At 40.4% G+C, this 14,503-nt stretch overlaps 3 protein-coding genes across 3 annotated transcripts; 2 read left to right on the top strand and 1 right to left on the bottom strand.

Moving 5' to 3' along the window:
• Window positions 1–1,152: 1,152 nt before the first annotated feature.
• LOC116017266 (FT-interacting protein 1-like) lies at window positions 1,153–5,142 on the top strand. Its single transcript, XM_031257812.1, has 2 exons — window positions 1,153–1,625; window positions 1,706–5,142. Exon 2 carries the CDS (start codon window positions 1,715–1,717, stop codon window positions 4,814–4,816), a length of 3,102 nt encoding a protein of 1,033 aa, XP_031113672.1. The 5' UTR covers window positions 1,153–1,625; window positions 1,706–1,714; the 3' UTR covers window positions 4,817–5,142.
• Window positions 5,143–6,064: 922 nt separating this feature from the next.
• Window positions 6,065–8,758, bottom strand: LOC116017267 (FT-interacting protein 3-like). Its single transcript, XM_031257813.1, has one exon. It carries the CDS (start codon window positions 8,611–8,613, stop codon window positions 6,199–6,201), a length of 2,415 nt encoding a protein of 804 aa, XP_031113673.1. The 5' UTR covers window positions 8,614–8,758; the 3' UTR covers window positions 6,065–6,198.
• Window positions 8,759–10,717: 1,959 nt separating this feature from the next.
• On the top strand, window positions 10,718–13,396 carry LOC116014719 (30S ribosomal protein 2, chloroplastic). The gene is made up of 4 exons (XM_031254664.1): window positions 10,718–11,106; window positions 11,795–11,896; window positions 11,993–12,292; window positions 13,014–13,396. The coding sequence occupies exons 1-4, from the start codon at window positions 10,774–10,776 to the stop codon at window positions 13,050–13,052; spliced, it is 774 nt and encodes a 257-aa protein (XP_031110524.1). The 5' UTR covers window positions 10,718–10,773; the 3' UTR covers window positions 13,053–13,396.
• The last annotated feature ends 1,107 nt before the right edge of the window (window positions 13,397–14,503 follow it).

Here is a 14,503-nt window from a genome sequence, read left to right as displayed (position 1 = left end):
TTGAATGTTCACAATTTACGTACTAAATGTTTACAATTTGAATTGTGATGTAAATTATATATTTTAGACCCGAATTTATATTGCAACGTGGATATGAGTCCACATAATAATTTGCCATGATTTATGATGTTGGACTAAAAACCATACAAGCTAGCAATAACCAACAACCCAAGACACGGCCCAAAATTGGCTTAACATCATTAAACTTGGCTCATATCTAAGTCCACCACAATGACAAAAATTGGCCATATTGGAGTAGTAGCTATAGTTTAAATTGTTAACCCATACTTAAATGACTCAAACCCTCTCACTTAAATCCACTTTAATTACCTTAGAAATCACTAATGGGAATTTCGTTTAATACTTCTTAAAATATCAATCAATTAAAAAAAAAAAAAAAAAACTGTGAATGGATGATATCCACACGAATATGATAGAATTGAACTAAAAACCAATTCTATTAATATTACCTCGAAAATGTGTGAAAGTCAACAAACAATTTGTATACAGAGTTAAACTTGAAACATCATGTGGTTACCAAGTTAACTAGACTAACTTGGTTAGAGATTGTCTTCATGAAGAACATTTACTGATTATTACTTTTACAGGGTGGATGAGATTGCATAAATATCTTATAAGTTAATTAGAAATATTGAGTTCACGCAACTATCCATGAAACAGAGTGTTTTGTCTACTCTAGTTAGGAACTTGTGGTCCGATCAAAATTTAAATTATTGTTTTTTCTATAAAACAAGTGTAATCATGTAGGAACTGTGAAAGCAAATAAACTAATAACAAAAGGAGGGTAAGAAAAGAATAAGGCAGAAGAAAGAAAGGCATCCCTGGGCAATATTACTTATAGGAACATAAAGTTGAGGCTATACTTTTCTTTCAGTCCCAGGTATGCCCCCAAAACCAAGTTATCATTACCTCTTGGATTCTCACATATACTTTCTCTTCACACTGCATTGCTGTCTCAACAAGAATGGAATGTACTAAAGCACAAAGTTGCAGCAGATTCCATATTGAGTATTGTTGGGGATTTTTCTAAGAAACTTATTAGGCACGATATGAAGTACCGACTTATTATAAATTGATCGATCTCATTATATTTTCCGAACTTGTCAGAAAGGAAAAGGTATGCAAAAAGAAAACCAATCACATGTAAGTGTAAAGGCAATGGTTGTCTGCATACGTTTGTAATCATTTCCTGCATCCAAAGTTCTGAATGTCAGCAAAAGCACAATGAGGTACAAGAAAAAGTTGGGAATAAGTTTCGGTCTCGAGAGGCGCTAGCAGCCGCAGGGTGCAAGATTTACAGGAGATCTCGGGATTAGGGTGCAGTCGTTTTTAGAAACAGTAAGTTATAAAAAAATACCATTTATACTCAGGATTTGCAGGAGATCTCGGGATTGGGGTGTAGTCGTTTTTAGAAACAGTAAGTTATAGCGGATACCGTTTATACCCCATACCGGTGACAGATCAACCGGCTTTCCCCTAAAACTGTTTCCCACAGACTTCATGACAGCTTCTTCAGCAAAGCATTCCTTTCTTGCACTGTCATCAACAAGAACAATAAAAAGATTGAAAAGGCACAGAAAGAGAGATCTGATACTGCCTGATTGGTACTTTTCTTTAGACCTCAGGCTTCTCCTAATAAGAATCTGGTTTGCTTGTGAGTAGAGTCTGCAATTTCTTAATGCAGAAAAGAAGCATGAAGCTGGTAGTAGAAGTCATCGATGCTCATGATCTTATGCCCCGAGATGGCGAGGGATCAGCCAGTGCATTCGTAGAAGTTGATTTCGAGAACCAGGTCAGCAAAACCAAAACAATCCCGAAGAACCTCAATCCATCCTGGAACCAGAAACTCGTTTTCAGCTTTGATGCAACCGACAAAACCTACCATTACAAGTCGATTGAAGTTTCTGTTTACCACGAGAGGAGGCCGGTTCCAGGAAGAATCTTTCTTGGAAGGGTGAGAGTTCCTTGCTCAAATATAGTCCGGAAAAAGGAGGAAGTTTACCAGAGATTTAACCTGGAAAAGAAGTCATTTTTCGGGTTTGTCAAAGGCGAAATTGGGCTCAAAATCTACACATCACCAGAAACCGAGCCTGAATCTCATCTCCCAGAATCTGCAATCCAGCCAGCACCAAAACCTTCTGATATTCCTCTTGCAGAAGCTACAGAGACTGCAGAAACCATTGCAGTCCCTCGAGTTTCTAGTACTAATAGCTCTGAAGTCATCACTGATAAACCAGAAACTAAAAAACCAGAAATTGCCATTGCTGAAGCACAGTTTGATCCTTCAAGTTCTGCTGAGAAAGCTGCAGAAAAGGTTCAACATATTCACAAACACCAGGTTCTTCAGCAGCCAGTGTTTTCAGTGGGGAAAAGACCGGAAGGCATCCAGTTAAAAATGAGGCATCAGGTAAATCCACAGGCTAATCCGAACCTCAACGAGGACGAGTTTGAGCTGAAGGACACGAATCCCCAGCTGGGGGAGCGGTGGCCACACGGGGGAGGATATGGAGGAAGAGGGTGGACGAACAACGAGAGATATACTAGCGCATATGACCTCGTGGAGCAGATGTTCTACCTCTATGTTCGGGTTGTCAAGGCCAAAGATCTTCCACCAGGTGGCATTACTGCCAGTGTCGATCCTTATGTGGAAGTGAAGCTCGGGAACTACAGAGGAAGGACGAGGCATTTCGACAAGAAGACGAATCCAGAATGGAACCAGGTATTCGCCTTCTCCAAAGACCACATCCAGTCCTCAATTCTCGAAGTTTTTGTCAAGGACAAGGAGACATTAGGCAGAGATGATCATCTAGGAAGAGCAGTGTTCGACTTGAACGAGGTTCCAACGAGAATTCCCCCGGATAGCCCCCTCGCTCCTCAATGGTACAGACTAGAGGATCGTCGTGGGGAAGGGAAAGTGCGGGGAAACATCATGCTGGCAGTCTGGATGGGGACACAAGCTGATGAAGCCTTCTCAGAAGCCTGGCATTCAGATGCTGCAATGGCCCATGGGGAAGGAGTCATGACTGTGAGGTCCAAAGTTTATGTCTCCCCAAAGCTTTGGTACTTAAGGGTGAATGTAATCGAAGCTCAGGACATCATCCCGAACGACAGAACCCGCCTGCCTGAAGTTCAAGTCAAAGTGCAGGTGGGGAATCAGGTTCTGAAAACCGGGATATGCCCCACTCGAACAGCAAATCCGATTTGGAACGAAGAGCTAGTGTTTGTAGCAGCAGAGCCGTTCGAGGAGCAGCTAATCCTCACCGTGGAGGACCACGTTCATCCCACGAAAGACGAGGTTCTGGGACGAATAGCCCTGCCACTCTCCACGTTCGAGAAGAGGCTAGACCACAGGCCTGTCCACTCCCACTGGTTCAACCTCGAGAAGTTCGGGTTTGGCACCTTGGAACCAGACAGAAGAAAAGAGCAGAGATTCTCGAGCAGATTACACCTCAGAGCCTGCCTGGAAGGCGGGTACCACGTCCTAGACGAATCGACAATGTACATAAGTGATCAAAGGCCAACCGCAAGACAGCTCTGGAAGCCACCTGTGGGAATATTGGAAGTTGGGGTACTAGGGGCACAAGGGCTCCTCCCAATGAAAATGAAGGACGGGCGTGGCAGCACAGACGCCTATTGTGTTGCCCGGTATGGCCAGAAATGGGTACGAACTAGGACGATTCTCGACACCTTTAGCCCCAAATGGAATGAGCAGTACAATTGGGAAGTCTATGACCCTTGCACAGTCATAACACTAGGAGTCTTTGACAACTGCCATTTGGGAACCGAAAAGCCCGGGGCAACAACCTCAGTAAAGGATTCCAGGATTGGGAAGGTGAGAATAAGGCTATCAACCCTGGAATCCAACAAACTCTACACCCATTCCTATCCCCTCCTTGTTCTCCACCCTTCCGGGGTGAAGAAAATGGGGGAACTCCAATTGGCAGTGAGATTCACAAGCCTCTCTTTAGCCAACATGGTTTACACATATGGACACCCTTTGCTCCCCAAAATGCACTACCTCAACCCCTTCACAGTAAACCAGCTAGAAAACCTGAGGTACCAAGCCATGAACATCGTTGCAGCGAGATTAGCCCGAGCTGAGCCACCGCTCAGAAAAGAAGTAGTGGAGTACATGCTGGATGTGGACTCCCACATGTGGAGTATGCGAAGAAGCAAGGCTAATTTCTTCCGAATCATGTCCCTCCTCTCGGGCATGATGGCCTTAAACAAATGGTTTGGCGACGTCTGCCAATGGAAAAACACTGTCACCTCGGTTCTTGTTCACATCCTCTTTCTGATCCTGATTTGGTACCCGGACTTGATACTCCCCACTCTTTTCCTCTACATGTTCCTAATAGGCCTATGGAACTATAGGCTTCGCCCGAGGCACCCTCCACACATGGACACTAAGCTGTCATGGGCTGAGGCAGTGCACCCCGACGAGCTCGATGAAGAGTTTGACACATTCCCCACATCCAAAAACCAAGACATTGTCCGAATGAGGTATGACAGGCTGAGGAGCGTGGCGGGGAGGATTCAGATAGTGGTGGGAGACATAGCTACACAGGGGGAGAGAATGCAGTCTCTTCTGAGCTGGAGAGATCCACGAGCCACTAGCCTGTTCATAGTCTTCTGTCTTTGTGCAGCAGTCGTGCTTTACGCCACGCCTTTCAGAGTCCTTGCCTTGGTTGCTGGCCTTTACATGCTCAGACATCCCAGATTCAGGACCAAGATGCCCGCTGTTCCAAGCAATTTCTTCAAGAGACTGACGGCTAGAACAGACAGTCTGCTGTAATACTGACAAATCAAGAATCATGGTTCTCCAAGATCAGTGGTTTATGCGTCCCACAACAGCTACTGATGGAATTCGGGGCCAATATATATGAATTGGGCCAAATCTACGCACCTTTCTTTTTCGTTTTCTTTTCATAGTAACATGAATTTCATCCATTTCCAGTTGAATTACCAATCTAGTTAATCATCTGACATTCATGTCTGAATAATAAACCTATCCACATCCTATTATATCAGTCCTGTCATGTAAGGCCCCAAGAGGCGTCACAGACACCTATTTCATCTTCACTTCAGCCAAATAAAGACGGATCCAGAACATTGCACTAATATAGTGATTGAAAATAGATATAATACAATGCCTATTCAAGTAAGGTCTAAATCAAACTTGCTTCACTTGTTCTACTCGGTTTCCTACTTGACTCTACCACACTATCATAAACTATAAAACTTCTAACAATTTACAGTAAGATGATAGCCAAAAGAGCACCATTGTATTTCTGAATGAGAATCATATACAGATTGAACTCTGACTTTGGCAAGAAAGATGTCACATACCACAAGCACCGCAAGGTAACTCAGTTTGGAATGCAACAGTTTTGCTGCACCCCTGAACAGCATCCATGAAAGACAATTCAACAGAGAGCTGCAAACATGATTACAGGAGGGGGGATCAAGGTCAAGAAAAAAAAAATTGGAAATTATACAAGGAGACAAAATTTATATTATGAATTGCCATTATAAAAAGAAAATGTAAGGAAAAAACCTTGACGTCATCCCCGCCCATCTTCTGTCTAAACATGTTAAAAATCTGATCTCCATCATATAAATATCCAATACATGGACAACAAGAAATGAGAAGTTAGATCCCAAGGATTATATGATTATATATAAAGAGATGATAATAAATGGATGAAAAGTTTAAGATTAGCAGGTCCTTGTGGTAAGCATGTCAAACTCAACAGCTTAGTGAGCTAGGAAGAAATATAATCTACAGAATGAATAATACTCCCTCCGTCCCATATTATGTATTGGGCAAAATCTACGCACCTTTCTTTTTCGTTTTCTTTTCATAGTAACATGAATTTCATCCATTTCCAGTTGAATTACCAATCTAGTTAATCATCTGACATGCATGTCTGAATAATAAACCTGTCACTACTTACTCGATTGACTTTTGCTTGTAAAGTTCAAAGAGAATCAGTTAATGGGGTATTAAAAATACAAGAAAAGATGGCTACATATACAACAGAAACTCAAACAATCCAGCACAAATAACTTGAAAAACAATGTTGTCATTCCATCCAAGAACATGACAAAACCATCTTAGTTTATAAATGTAAAGAATTCCCTCCTGCCATTAGCATTATGGCATGGAGTTCAGAGCTACAACAAGGAGTCTGATTTTGCGGGCAGCCTCCGGAAGAAGCTGATAACAGCAGAAGGCAGCTTCTCCCTGAATCTCGGGTGCCTCATCGTGTAAAAACCCGAAGCCAAAAAGAAAACCTTGAAAGGGACAACGTAGAACAGCATTGAAGCAAACAGACAGACAATGAGGAAAAGTGCTGTGGCTCTCGGATCGCGCCAGCTTAGCAGGCTGCCTAGCCTCTCTCCTTGAGTGGCCATGTCGCCAGCAAGCGTCTGCAGCCTCGAGGCGATGCTTCTCAGCCTGTCATACCTCATTTTAACAGCATCACCTGGCTTAGATGTTGGGAAAGTATCGAATTCCTCATCGAGTTCATCAGGGTGCACCCTGTCAGCCTGGGACAGTGAAATGTTCATGTGGGGAGGGTGCTTCGGCCTAGTCCTGTACTTGTAAACCCCAATCATGAAGAGATACAGAAACACTGAGCTCAAGATGAACTGTGGGAAACACACAGACATCAAGAACAGGAAGTGAACCAGCACTGTGATGACAGGATTGCGCCAGCTGCAAACGCGGTTGAAAAATATGCAGACCGAAGCTATGCTGGACAGAATCGCGCCAATCCTGAGATAATTTGCCTTGCTTCTCCTCACACTCCACATGTTCGAGCCCACATCGAGCATATACTCCACCACCTCTTTTCTCAGCGGCGGCTCAGCCCTGCTCATCCTCATCGAAACAATGTGAGTAGCCTGATGCCTCAGATTCTCCACCTGGTAACTAGTCAAGGGATGAAGGTAATGCAGAATCGGCAGAAGAGGTTTAGAGTACACCGAAAGCATGTTGTAAATTGAAGCACACGAAAATCTCACAGCCAGCTGAATTTCCCCCATCTTCTTCACCCCAGAAGGGGACAGAACTATGAGGGGATAAGAATGGGTGTAAACTCTGTCAGTCTCAAGGGTAGACAACCTGATTCTAACCTTCCCAATTTTCTGATCCATTGAGCCTCCACCCTTGCCTGCACCCTGCAGGTGTTGGTTATCGAAAACTCCAATTGTGATAACAGTGCAAGGATCAAACACCTCCCAGGTATACTGCTCGTTCCATTTCGGGTTAAAACTGGATAGGATTGTCCTGGTTCTGATCCACTTCTGCCCATATTTCGCCACGCAATAGGCGTCTGTGGTTCCATGGCCATCCCGGTTTTTCATGGATGTCAAATCCTGAGCACTCAAAATCCCTAATTCAAGAACTCCAATGGGAGGCTTGGAGAGCTGTCTGGCAGTGGCCTTGAAATCACTGCTGTACTGTGTCAGCTCATCAAGAACATGGTACCCACCATCAAAAGACAACCTTAAATGAAGCCTGCTGGTTAAGCTGACCACATTGATCTCCCCATTCTCCCCCATTGTATTCTTCTCCAGACCATACCACCTGCTAACTGGAACCTTGAAATCCACCCTTTTCTCCACAGTCTGTAAAGGGACCACACATTTCCCCATTACTTCATCCTTGTTGGCTGCTACCTTATCTTCCACTGTCAAAACTAGATCTTCCTCGAACGGCTCGGACACCACGAACATCAGATCCTCATTCCAGGATGGGGATGTGTTCTTGGCCAGGGAAATTTTTGTCCTTAAGGCCACACCCCCCAACCAGGCCCTCACGAAAACGTCGGGATGGTGCCTGTTCTTGTCCCCTGGCTGCAATTCCTGAGCCTCAATCACATTAACTCTCAGGTACCATAGCCTGGGAGACAAGTAAACTTTGGACTTGATATTAGCAACATTTTCACAACTCACTGCAGTGGCATCCATGTGCCATGCCTCTGGAAAGGCCTCATCTGCTTGGGTTCCTATCCAAACAGCCAACATCAACTCTCCTTCTTTCACTTTCTCTCCTGTTCTGCTCTCCAGTCTGTACCATTGCGGCGCCAAGGGACTGTCTGGTGGGACCCTGGTCGGAACCTCGGAGACATCAAACGCCACCATTCCCATCAGGTCATCTCCCTCGCCCCTCTCTTTATCCCTCACGGCGATCTCGATCACCGTGGCCTGAATCTGCTCCTTCAGGACAGTGAAAACTTGGTTCCACTCAGGATTGGGATTCTTCTCAGAGTGGCGAGTGAGCTCCCTGAAATTCCCAATTCTCACCTCAACAAAAGGGTGAGGAAAATGATCATTAGCAGCAAACTCCTTCCCCTTCACCACTCTCACGTACAGAAACTGCATTTGCTCCACCAGGTCAAACGCCGTCCCCAGCCGCTCATTCCCGGAGACCCGGCCGCCACCGAGCACCGGCGCCGTCTCCCGGAGCCGGAACTCTTCTTGGTCTTGAACGCCGGCGTTCGGAACCGGATGGCCGGCGCCGGCGCCGGCGTTTCTGTTCTGCTGCTTCTGATTCTGCTTTCTATTCTGGGTTTGATTCGCCATTGATTGATTATAATAACAAGAAGAGAAGAGAGGACTAAGCAGGCTATATAGGAAACGATGGATTTCGAAAAAATTTGAACTCCGGGAATGGGAAATGATTCGAGAAAACAGAGCAGTTACACAATAAATGGAGGGTGAAAATAATTAAAATCTTTTCAAACTCCTCGCTGACCGTTTCAGAAGATGAAAAGCCCACCGGATTTTGAAAACTAACCCATGCTAGACGCGAGAGAAAATCCCGTTGTATGTACACATGATATCTGTCTGTTTTTATGTTCAAATCAGAAAAAACAACCAAAATAAGTAGAAAGACTACAGCTTTACTCTACATAAATAACATAATACATTACGTGTTTACATGCATGAAATGGGTGTACATGTCTGTTTGTACGAGGATATGATAGGCTCTGAGGTTGTCTCTTCATCAGTTGTACTGCGCGGTCTTATTGATGAGTTTCAATCTAATTATTACTCCGTACTATTATTATTATTTGCTAACGTGACATCACACATGCCAAATCTTCATTCTAAAATTGTTGGACGAAAGCAATTATTGTCTTTCTTTCTTTTTTTTTGTTTTTTTTTTTGTTTTTTGGTTTACCTGGTGCTTTTATCGTCGGATTCTCTACTCAAAGTTAATATTGATCTCTTGATATTTTGATTAATGATGAATTAGTCCCTTATACTCAATCATATCTCATATTGATTATTGCCTTTATATTATTTGTCTTATTAATGCATTACCACTAAGATTAATATTGGGTCAAAGACTTAATGTAACACTTTTTCCATCAATGGACACAAATATAACGATTTTAAAGATACTTTTGGACATGCGTTTATCCCACTTGCGTTTGACCTTTTTTTTTTCTTTAGAAATACTGATCTCAAACGCAAGTTGGACTTGCGTCTAATTTATGTATTTACAAAAAAAATATTTGGTGCCCTTCTCATTCGTCAGAGAACGACGACATTTTTTTTTAATATAGCTCAGGCGCAAGTCGGACATGCGCTTGAGATTGGTATTTCATAAAAAAAAAATTAAAAAAAGGCAAACACAAGTGGGACATGCGTTTTTACCTCAAACGCATGTCCCAAATTATATTTTCCTATTTTCATTCGCGTTTTAAAATCGTCATATTTTTTTCCATTGATGGAAAAAGTGTATTTTAGTATTTGACCCATAAATATTTAGGGATGTCAGAAGCTTTAATGTGTATACTTTCAAATTATACTCGTTCACTTTTAATATTTGATGTGATAAACAACTATATGTTATTTTCATCATATGAATCTCCATAAAAATGTTCACATCAGGAATTTGAAAGTAGAAACACGAATTGAGATTTGGGAGTATAAAATAGGAGCATGCATAGCATTTTTCTAATATAGTAGGTTAATTATAGGTTTATGTAATGAAAATGTCATTTGTCACAATTTTGAATTGCATTATAAATATAGTACTCTCAATAATTGCTTATAGTGTGTGATACTTTATAGAAAAAATTTTAAATTAATCACTCAACTATATGTCTATACATAAAAATGCAATTGATCCCTAAAATACTGTAAAATAAACCAATTTGATCGGTACTCCAGGTAAATTTAAGGATGTGACATTTAACATTTTATTTTATTTTACAGTATTTTTTTAAACATGGTTTAGGTGGACAAAATTTGTAAATAAATAAATAAAATTAATGTCACTCTGTTTAACATCGGTGATGAAGAGCTCACATGCCATAGACAATGAGTTTTTCTTCATCTCCAATGTCATACAAAAAGAACTCTCGTCTCCTGACAGATACGAAGAATATCTCAAAAGTTAAAATTAAAAATAAAAAAAATACACATATCTATAGTAATCTTTATAATTAATCGGCACAACTAGTCAATTCAATTTGATTGCATTAGTTTGACTTGTTTCGAGAGACTAATTACAATTTTTTTTTTAGTTAGATAACTCAATTACATTTTTATCTCATGGGCATGGTTAGATGACTCAAGTAGTCAATTAGTTTTTGATATCTCATGGGCATAAATGTAATTTCACTACAAAGTCCTGGTTCGGATAAAGTGATAACTGATAAACCCCCGTCTTCCTTCTGGCCTTCAATCCACCCCTAAACTCTGCATTTCTCATCGGAGCTCCACCCAAAAATGGCGACAATCTCTACCTCTTTGATATCCCCTAATTTCCTTAAGAACCCAAAAATGGCCGTCAAGCCCCACTTCTCAAAGCTCCTTTCTCCCACCCTGAAGTCAGAGGCGCGCCCTCTCGCGCTCACTTTGTTGCCGCCGGTTTCACAGCCCAGGGAGTATTTGTTACGCGGAAGGAGGCTCAATTCCGTCGTCGAAGAGGCGTCCGTCTCCACGCAGGACCCGTCTTCGCCGTCTGCCAGGCGCCTCTACGTCGGGAATATTCCCCGGACCGTCACGAGCGATGAACTCCAAAAAATTGTGGAAGAACACGGCGCCGTAGAGAAGGCAGAGGTATACTCTGCCAATTTGTTTTGTTTAGGGTTACCGCCATGATTTCCTTTAGCTGAAATGTCGAATGTACCCCGTATCCATCTCAGCTAACATTAAACATGCAATTTGTGAATTTCTAGCTTCACTTGATTCTATGATGAATGTGATAATTGTGTAGAGTTCTAAGATTTTTACTACTCCGTACACATTAGGGCGAATGTTCCACTTAACTATATGGCGAATTTGATCATTTCCGTACAAATTAGGCTGAATTGTTAAAGCTTATTTTGTACTGAGAATTTGTTTAATGATTGATATTATATGGTGCCAAATGACTTTAATGATGTTATGATATTGAAACTTGAAAGAAGTTTCATAGTTTTATCGCCTACAAAAGGTGAAATTCCCTGGCTCCCACTATTCCACACCCTGCTCGAGAGGATAGTGGATGGGTAAATGATGGTGTCCTAGTGGTCCATTAGGTGAGATTGTGAAAAGACGTGCCTGGTGTCTATAAGGAGTCACCACATTGGGTGTAACTCCTGGCCGCCGCTAATGCTCCATCCTGTGTCTTTGCACACAATCTACTGCCCAGTTTCTTAGTTTTCTATGTTTGTAGAGTTATAGCTAATAAACACAAGTCTATTTTGGACTTTGATAAATTCCAAATTGCTGTTAGGGTGACACTTCTCCTGTACTTTATTGGTAGGTTATGTATGATAAGTATTCGGGAAGGAGCCGCCGATTTGGATTTGTTACGATGAAGACAGCTGAGGATGCAAATGCCGCTATTGAAAAGCTTAATGGAACTGTAAGGGCTTGTATGCTTATTCAAGATTGAGAAGTTTTTGACTCCCTAAAAGGCTAAAATGCCAGTTTTATCTTTTAATGCTGTTTTCTACAACAGGAAGTTGGGGGCCGTGAAATAAAAGTGAATATAACTGAAAAGCCATTGCAAGGTGGGGAGTTCTCGTTTCTACAGGTAGAGGATTCACAGTTCATTGACAGTCCTCACAAGGTTTATGTTGGCAATCTTGCAAAGACAGTAACCACTGAGTCACTAAAAAGCTTTTTTGCTGAGAAGGGGACGGTTGTCAGTGCAAAGGTATCCCGAATTCCAGGGACCTCGAAATCCAGTGGGTTTGGGTTTGTCACATTTTCTTCGGAAGAGGATGTAGAAGCTGCTATATCATCTTTTAATAATTCGGTAAGTGTATCAGCAGACATTAAAAACGTTTGTCTGTCATGGATGAATGGATTTGACTTTATGCCATCACCTTGTGCAGTTTGTCTAAGAAATATAACAGATTTCTGCTATCACTTGGAACTTCTCCAATTAGGTTTCTTCAAAATCTGCTGATTTATGAGTGGAATACATACAAGTTCATACTGACTCAATTAACATTTTCTTTTTCTGAATTAATCTCGGGAATATTGTTTGGAAAGAAAGAAGGTAATGAAAATGGCGTGAAGGAAACTTGTCTTTGAGAATTCTCTATGCATTTGATTAGATGAGATGGTAAAAGTAGAATAAATTGATCTTGATTTTTGCACATCTACTTTGTGGCTAGCAGGAAGTGTAGTATTCACACCTATATATTTTCCATTATCCCGTGCTTTCAAAGTGAGGGAGCATACGTATTCATTCCCTCTTCTGGTGTTGCATGACTTACTTTTGATTAATGTTTCTGCGACCTGCGTTTGTTAAATGGACTTATATGTTAAGAATAAACTTTCCCTCGGTTTTGTGGTTCCTGTTTTTTTGAAATATCATGCATAATTTGTTTTTTCCTATGATATCCATGAAGCCTTAGCATTTGTGATTCAATGGTCTATTGCTAGCAATTGCATTAACTATCTTATACCCATCTCTGATTTTTATTTTCCTTGCATTCTACTAATTTCCGACTTCCCCCCTAAAAATGCAGCTACTTGAAGGGCAGAAGATTCGTGTAAATAAAGCATGAGTAAGTGTCAACGAAAACACCTTGCCTTGTGCATTATGCTTAACACTGAAGACTTGTGAGTTGATTTCTTGAGGACAATGACAGCGGGGGAGAAGCTCGTTGTGCTACGATCTCTCCAATTTGGCTAATCTGCGCATTGCGTTCTTACAATTTTAGTTTAGTGAAAGCCCATTTTGTTTGTTATCATGTTGTAAAGAAACATCTGAGCTTTAGACTAAATCCCTGTAGGGTTCTTGGCTGTATGCTTGCAGTTTTTTTGGGACACTGTCATAAACTCACACAGCCTTTCTAAGGCTCTCTACTTGCTTGGTAATATACACTTGTTCATCATTGCTTGCTTTAGATGTATTGTCTTCGCATTATATGTTCACTATCCACCTTTCTCTTTTATATATGGACTATGTTATTACAATCTCTTGATTCTCTTTTATATATGTTATACAATCTCTCGATTTGTTGAAATCTACCGAGATGATGTTTGATATACATAAATTTTTGTATATAATTATACATATACATTTTATACTCAAATAAACTCTAAGTTTGACTGACTTTTAAGTTTTGAAATTTAGCTTGACTTAATTGCTCTATTTTATTAACTTGAGTTTGATTCGATTCAAGATTTATTTTTGAGTTAATACCCAATATAGTCTTCGAGTATAGTGATTTTATGATTTTTATGTTCAATTTATTCATTGACTTTGATGGTTTTACACAATTTAGTCATTTATTAAAATTTTGTTAATTGACTGTTAGAAATAATGTCATAATGGTAATTACTCATAATTTGAAGATTAATATCAATTAAATAAAAACAAATCTTAAGAAAAGCAAATTCTCTGTAACATTTTAGTATAAATCCAGCATTATTAAGTACATTCCATCACTGGACAGGAATTAAATTCATTCAAATTTTCTAGCAAGTATTTGAAACCATATCGAGCAAAATGAAAACAATTCCTCCTAAATGACAAGCTAGCTACAATGTATACTTTGAAGGCAGGCAAAGGTATCAGTTCTAAAAGATCCAAACAAGACAAGACACCAAAGATCATATCAAATATCAATTTGTTTAATGATACAAATTCTTTGCTGCAACATCACAATAACATCTAATTTGTTTCATAATCTTTGTCTATCCACAGTAATAGATATTCAAAATTAAAGTGGTCATACAAAATTTGTGCGGAAAAATAAAAAGGCCTGGACTCACTTAACACAACTATGATTGTCTCCGCTCAAGATTTTATTTATTTATTTTTAATATTTTAAAAATTCTATACAAAGTTGTCTAATTTATGAATAAAAGTACATGTGAAAGTCTAGTCAATGTCATATCAACAATAAACTGTTGAATAAGATTATGATCCTTCAATTGCAATTGTTGGATTAAAAAATATTGTTGATTTTTTTTTATTTTAATTAGGGACTCAATTGTATTATTTATCACA

The sequence above is a fragment of the Ipomoea triloba genome, chromosome 4 (genome assembly GCF_003576645.1).
Source record: "Ipomoea triloba cultivar NCNSP0323 chromosome 4, ASM357664v1".
NCBI classification, from domain to species: Eukaryota; Viridiplantae; Streptophyta; class Magnoliopsida; order Solanales; family Convolvulaceae; genus Ipomoea; species Ipomoea triloba.
Note: the sequence above shows the minus strand (reverse complement) of the source record. Positions and strands in the feature narration are given on the sequence as shown.

Bases quoted from the DNA above. Each gene is read 5' to 3' on its own strand.
- LOC116014719 (XM_031254664.1), top strand. From the start codon at position 10,774: ATGGCGACAATCTCTACCTCTTTGATATCCCCTAATTTCCTTAAGAAC. The intron at 11,107-11,794 runs GTATACTCTGCC...CTTTATTGGTAG, and splicing joins GCGCCGTAGAGAAGGCAGAG to GTTATGTATGATAAGTATTC. The intron at 11,897-11,992 runs GTAAGGGCTTGT...TTTCTACAACAG, and splicing joins TTGAAAAGCTTAATGGAACT to GAAGTTGGGGGCCGTGAAAT.
- LOC116017266 (XM_031257812.1), top strand. From the start codon at position 1,715: ATGAAGCTGGTAGTAGAAGTCATCGATGCTCATGATCTTATGCCCCGA.
- LOC116017267 (XM_031257813.1), bottom strand. From the start codon at position 8,613: ATGGCGAATCAAACCCAGAATAGAAAGCAGAATCAGAAGCAGCAGAAC.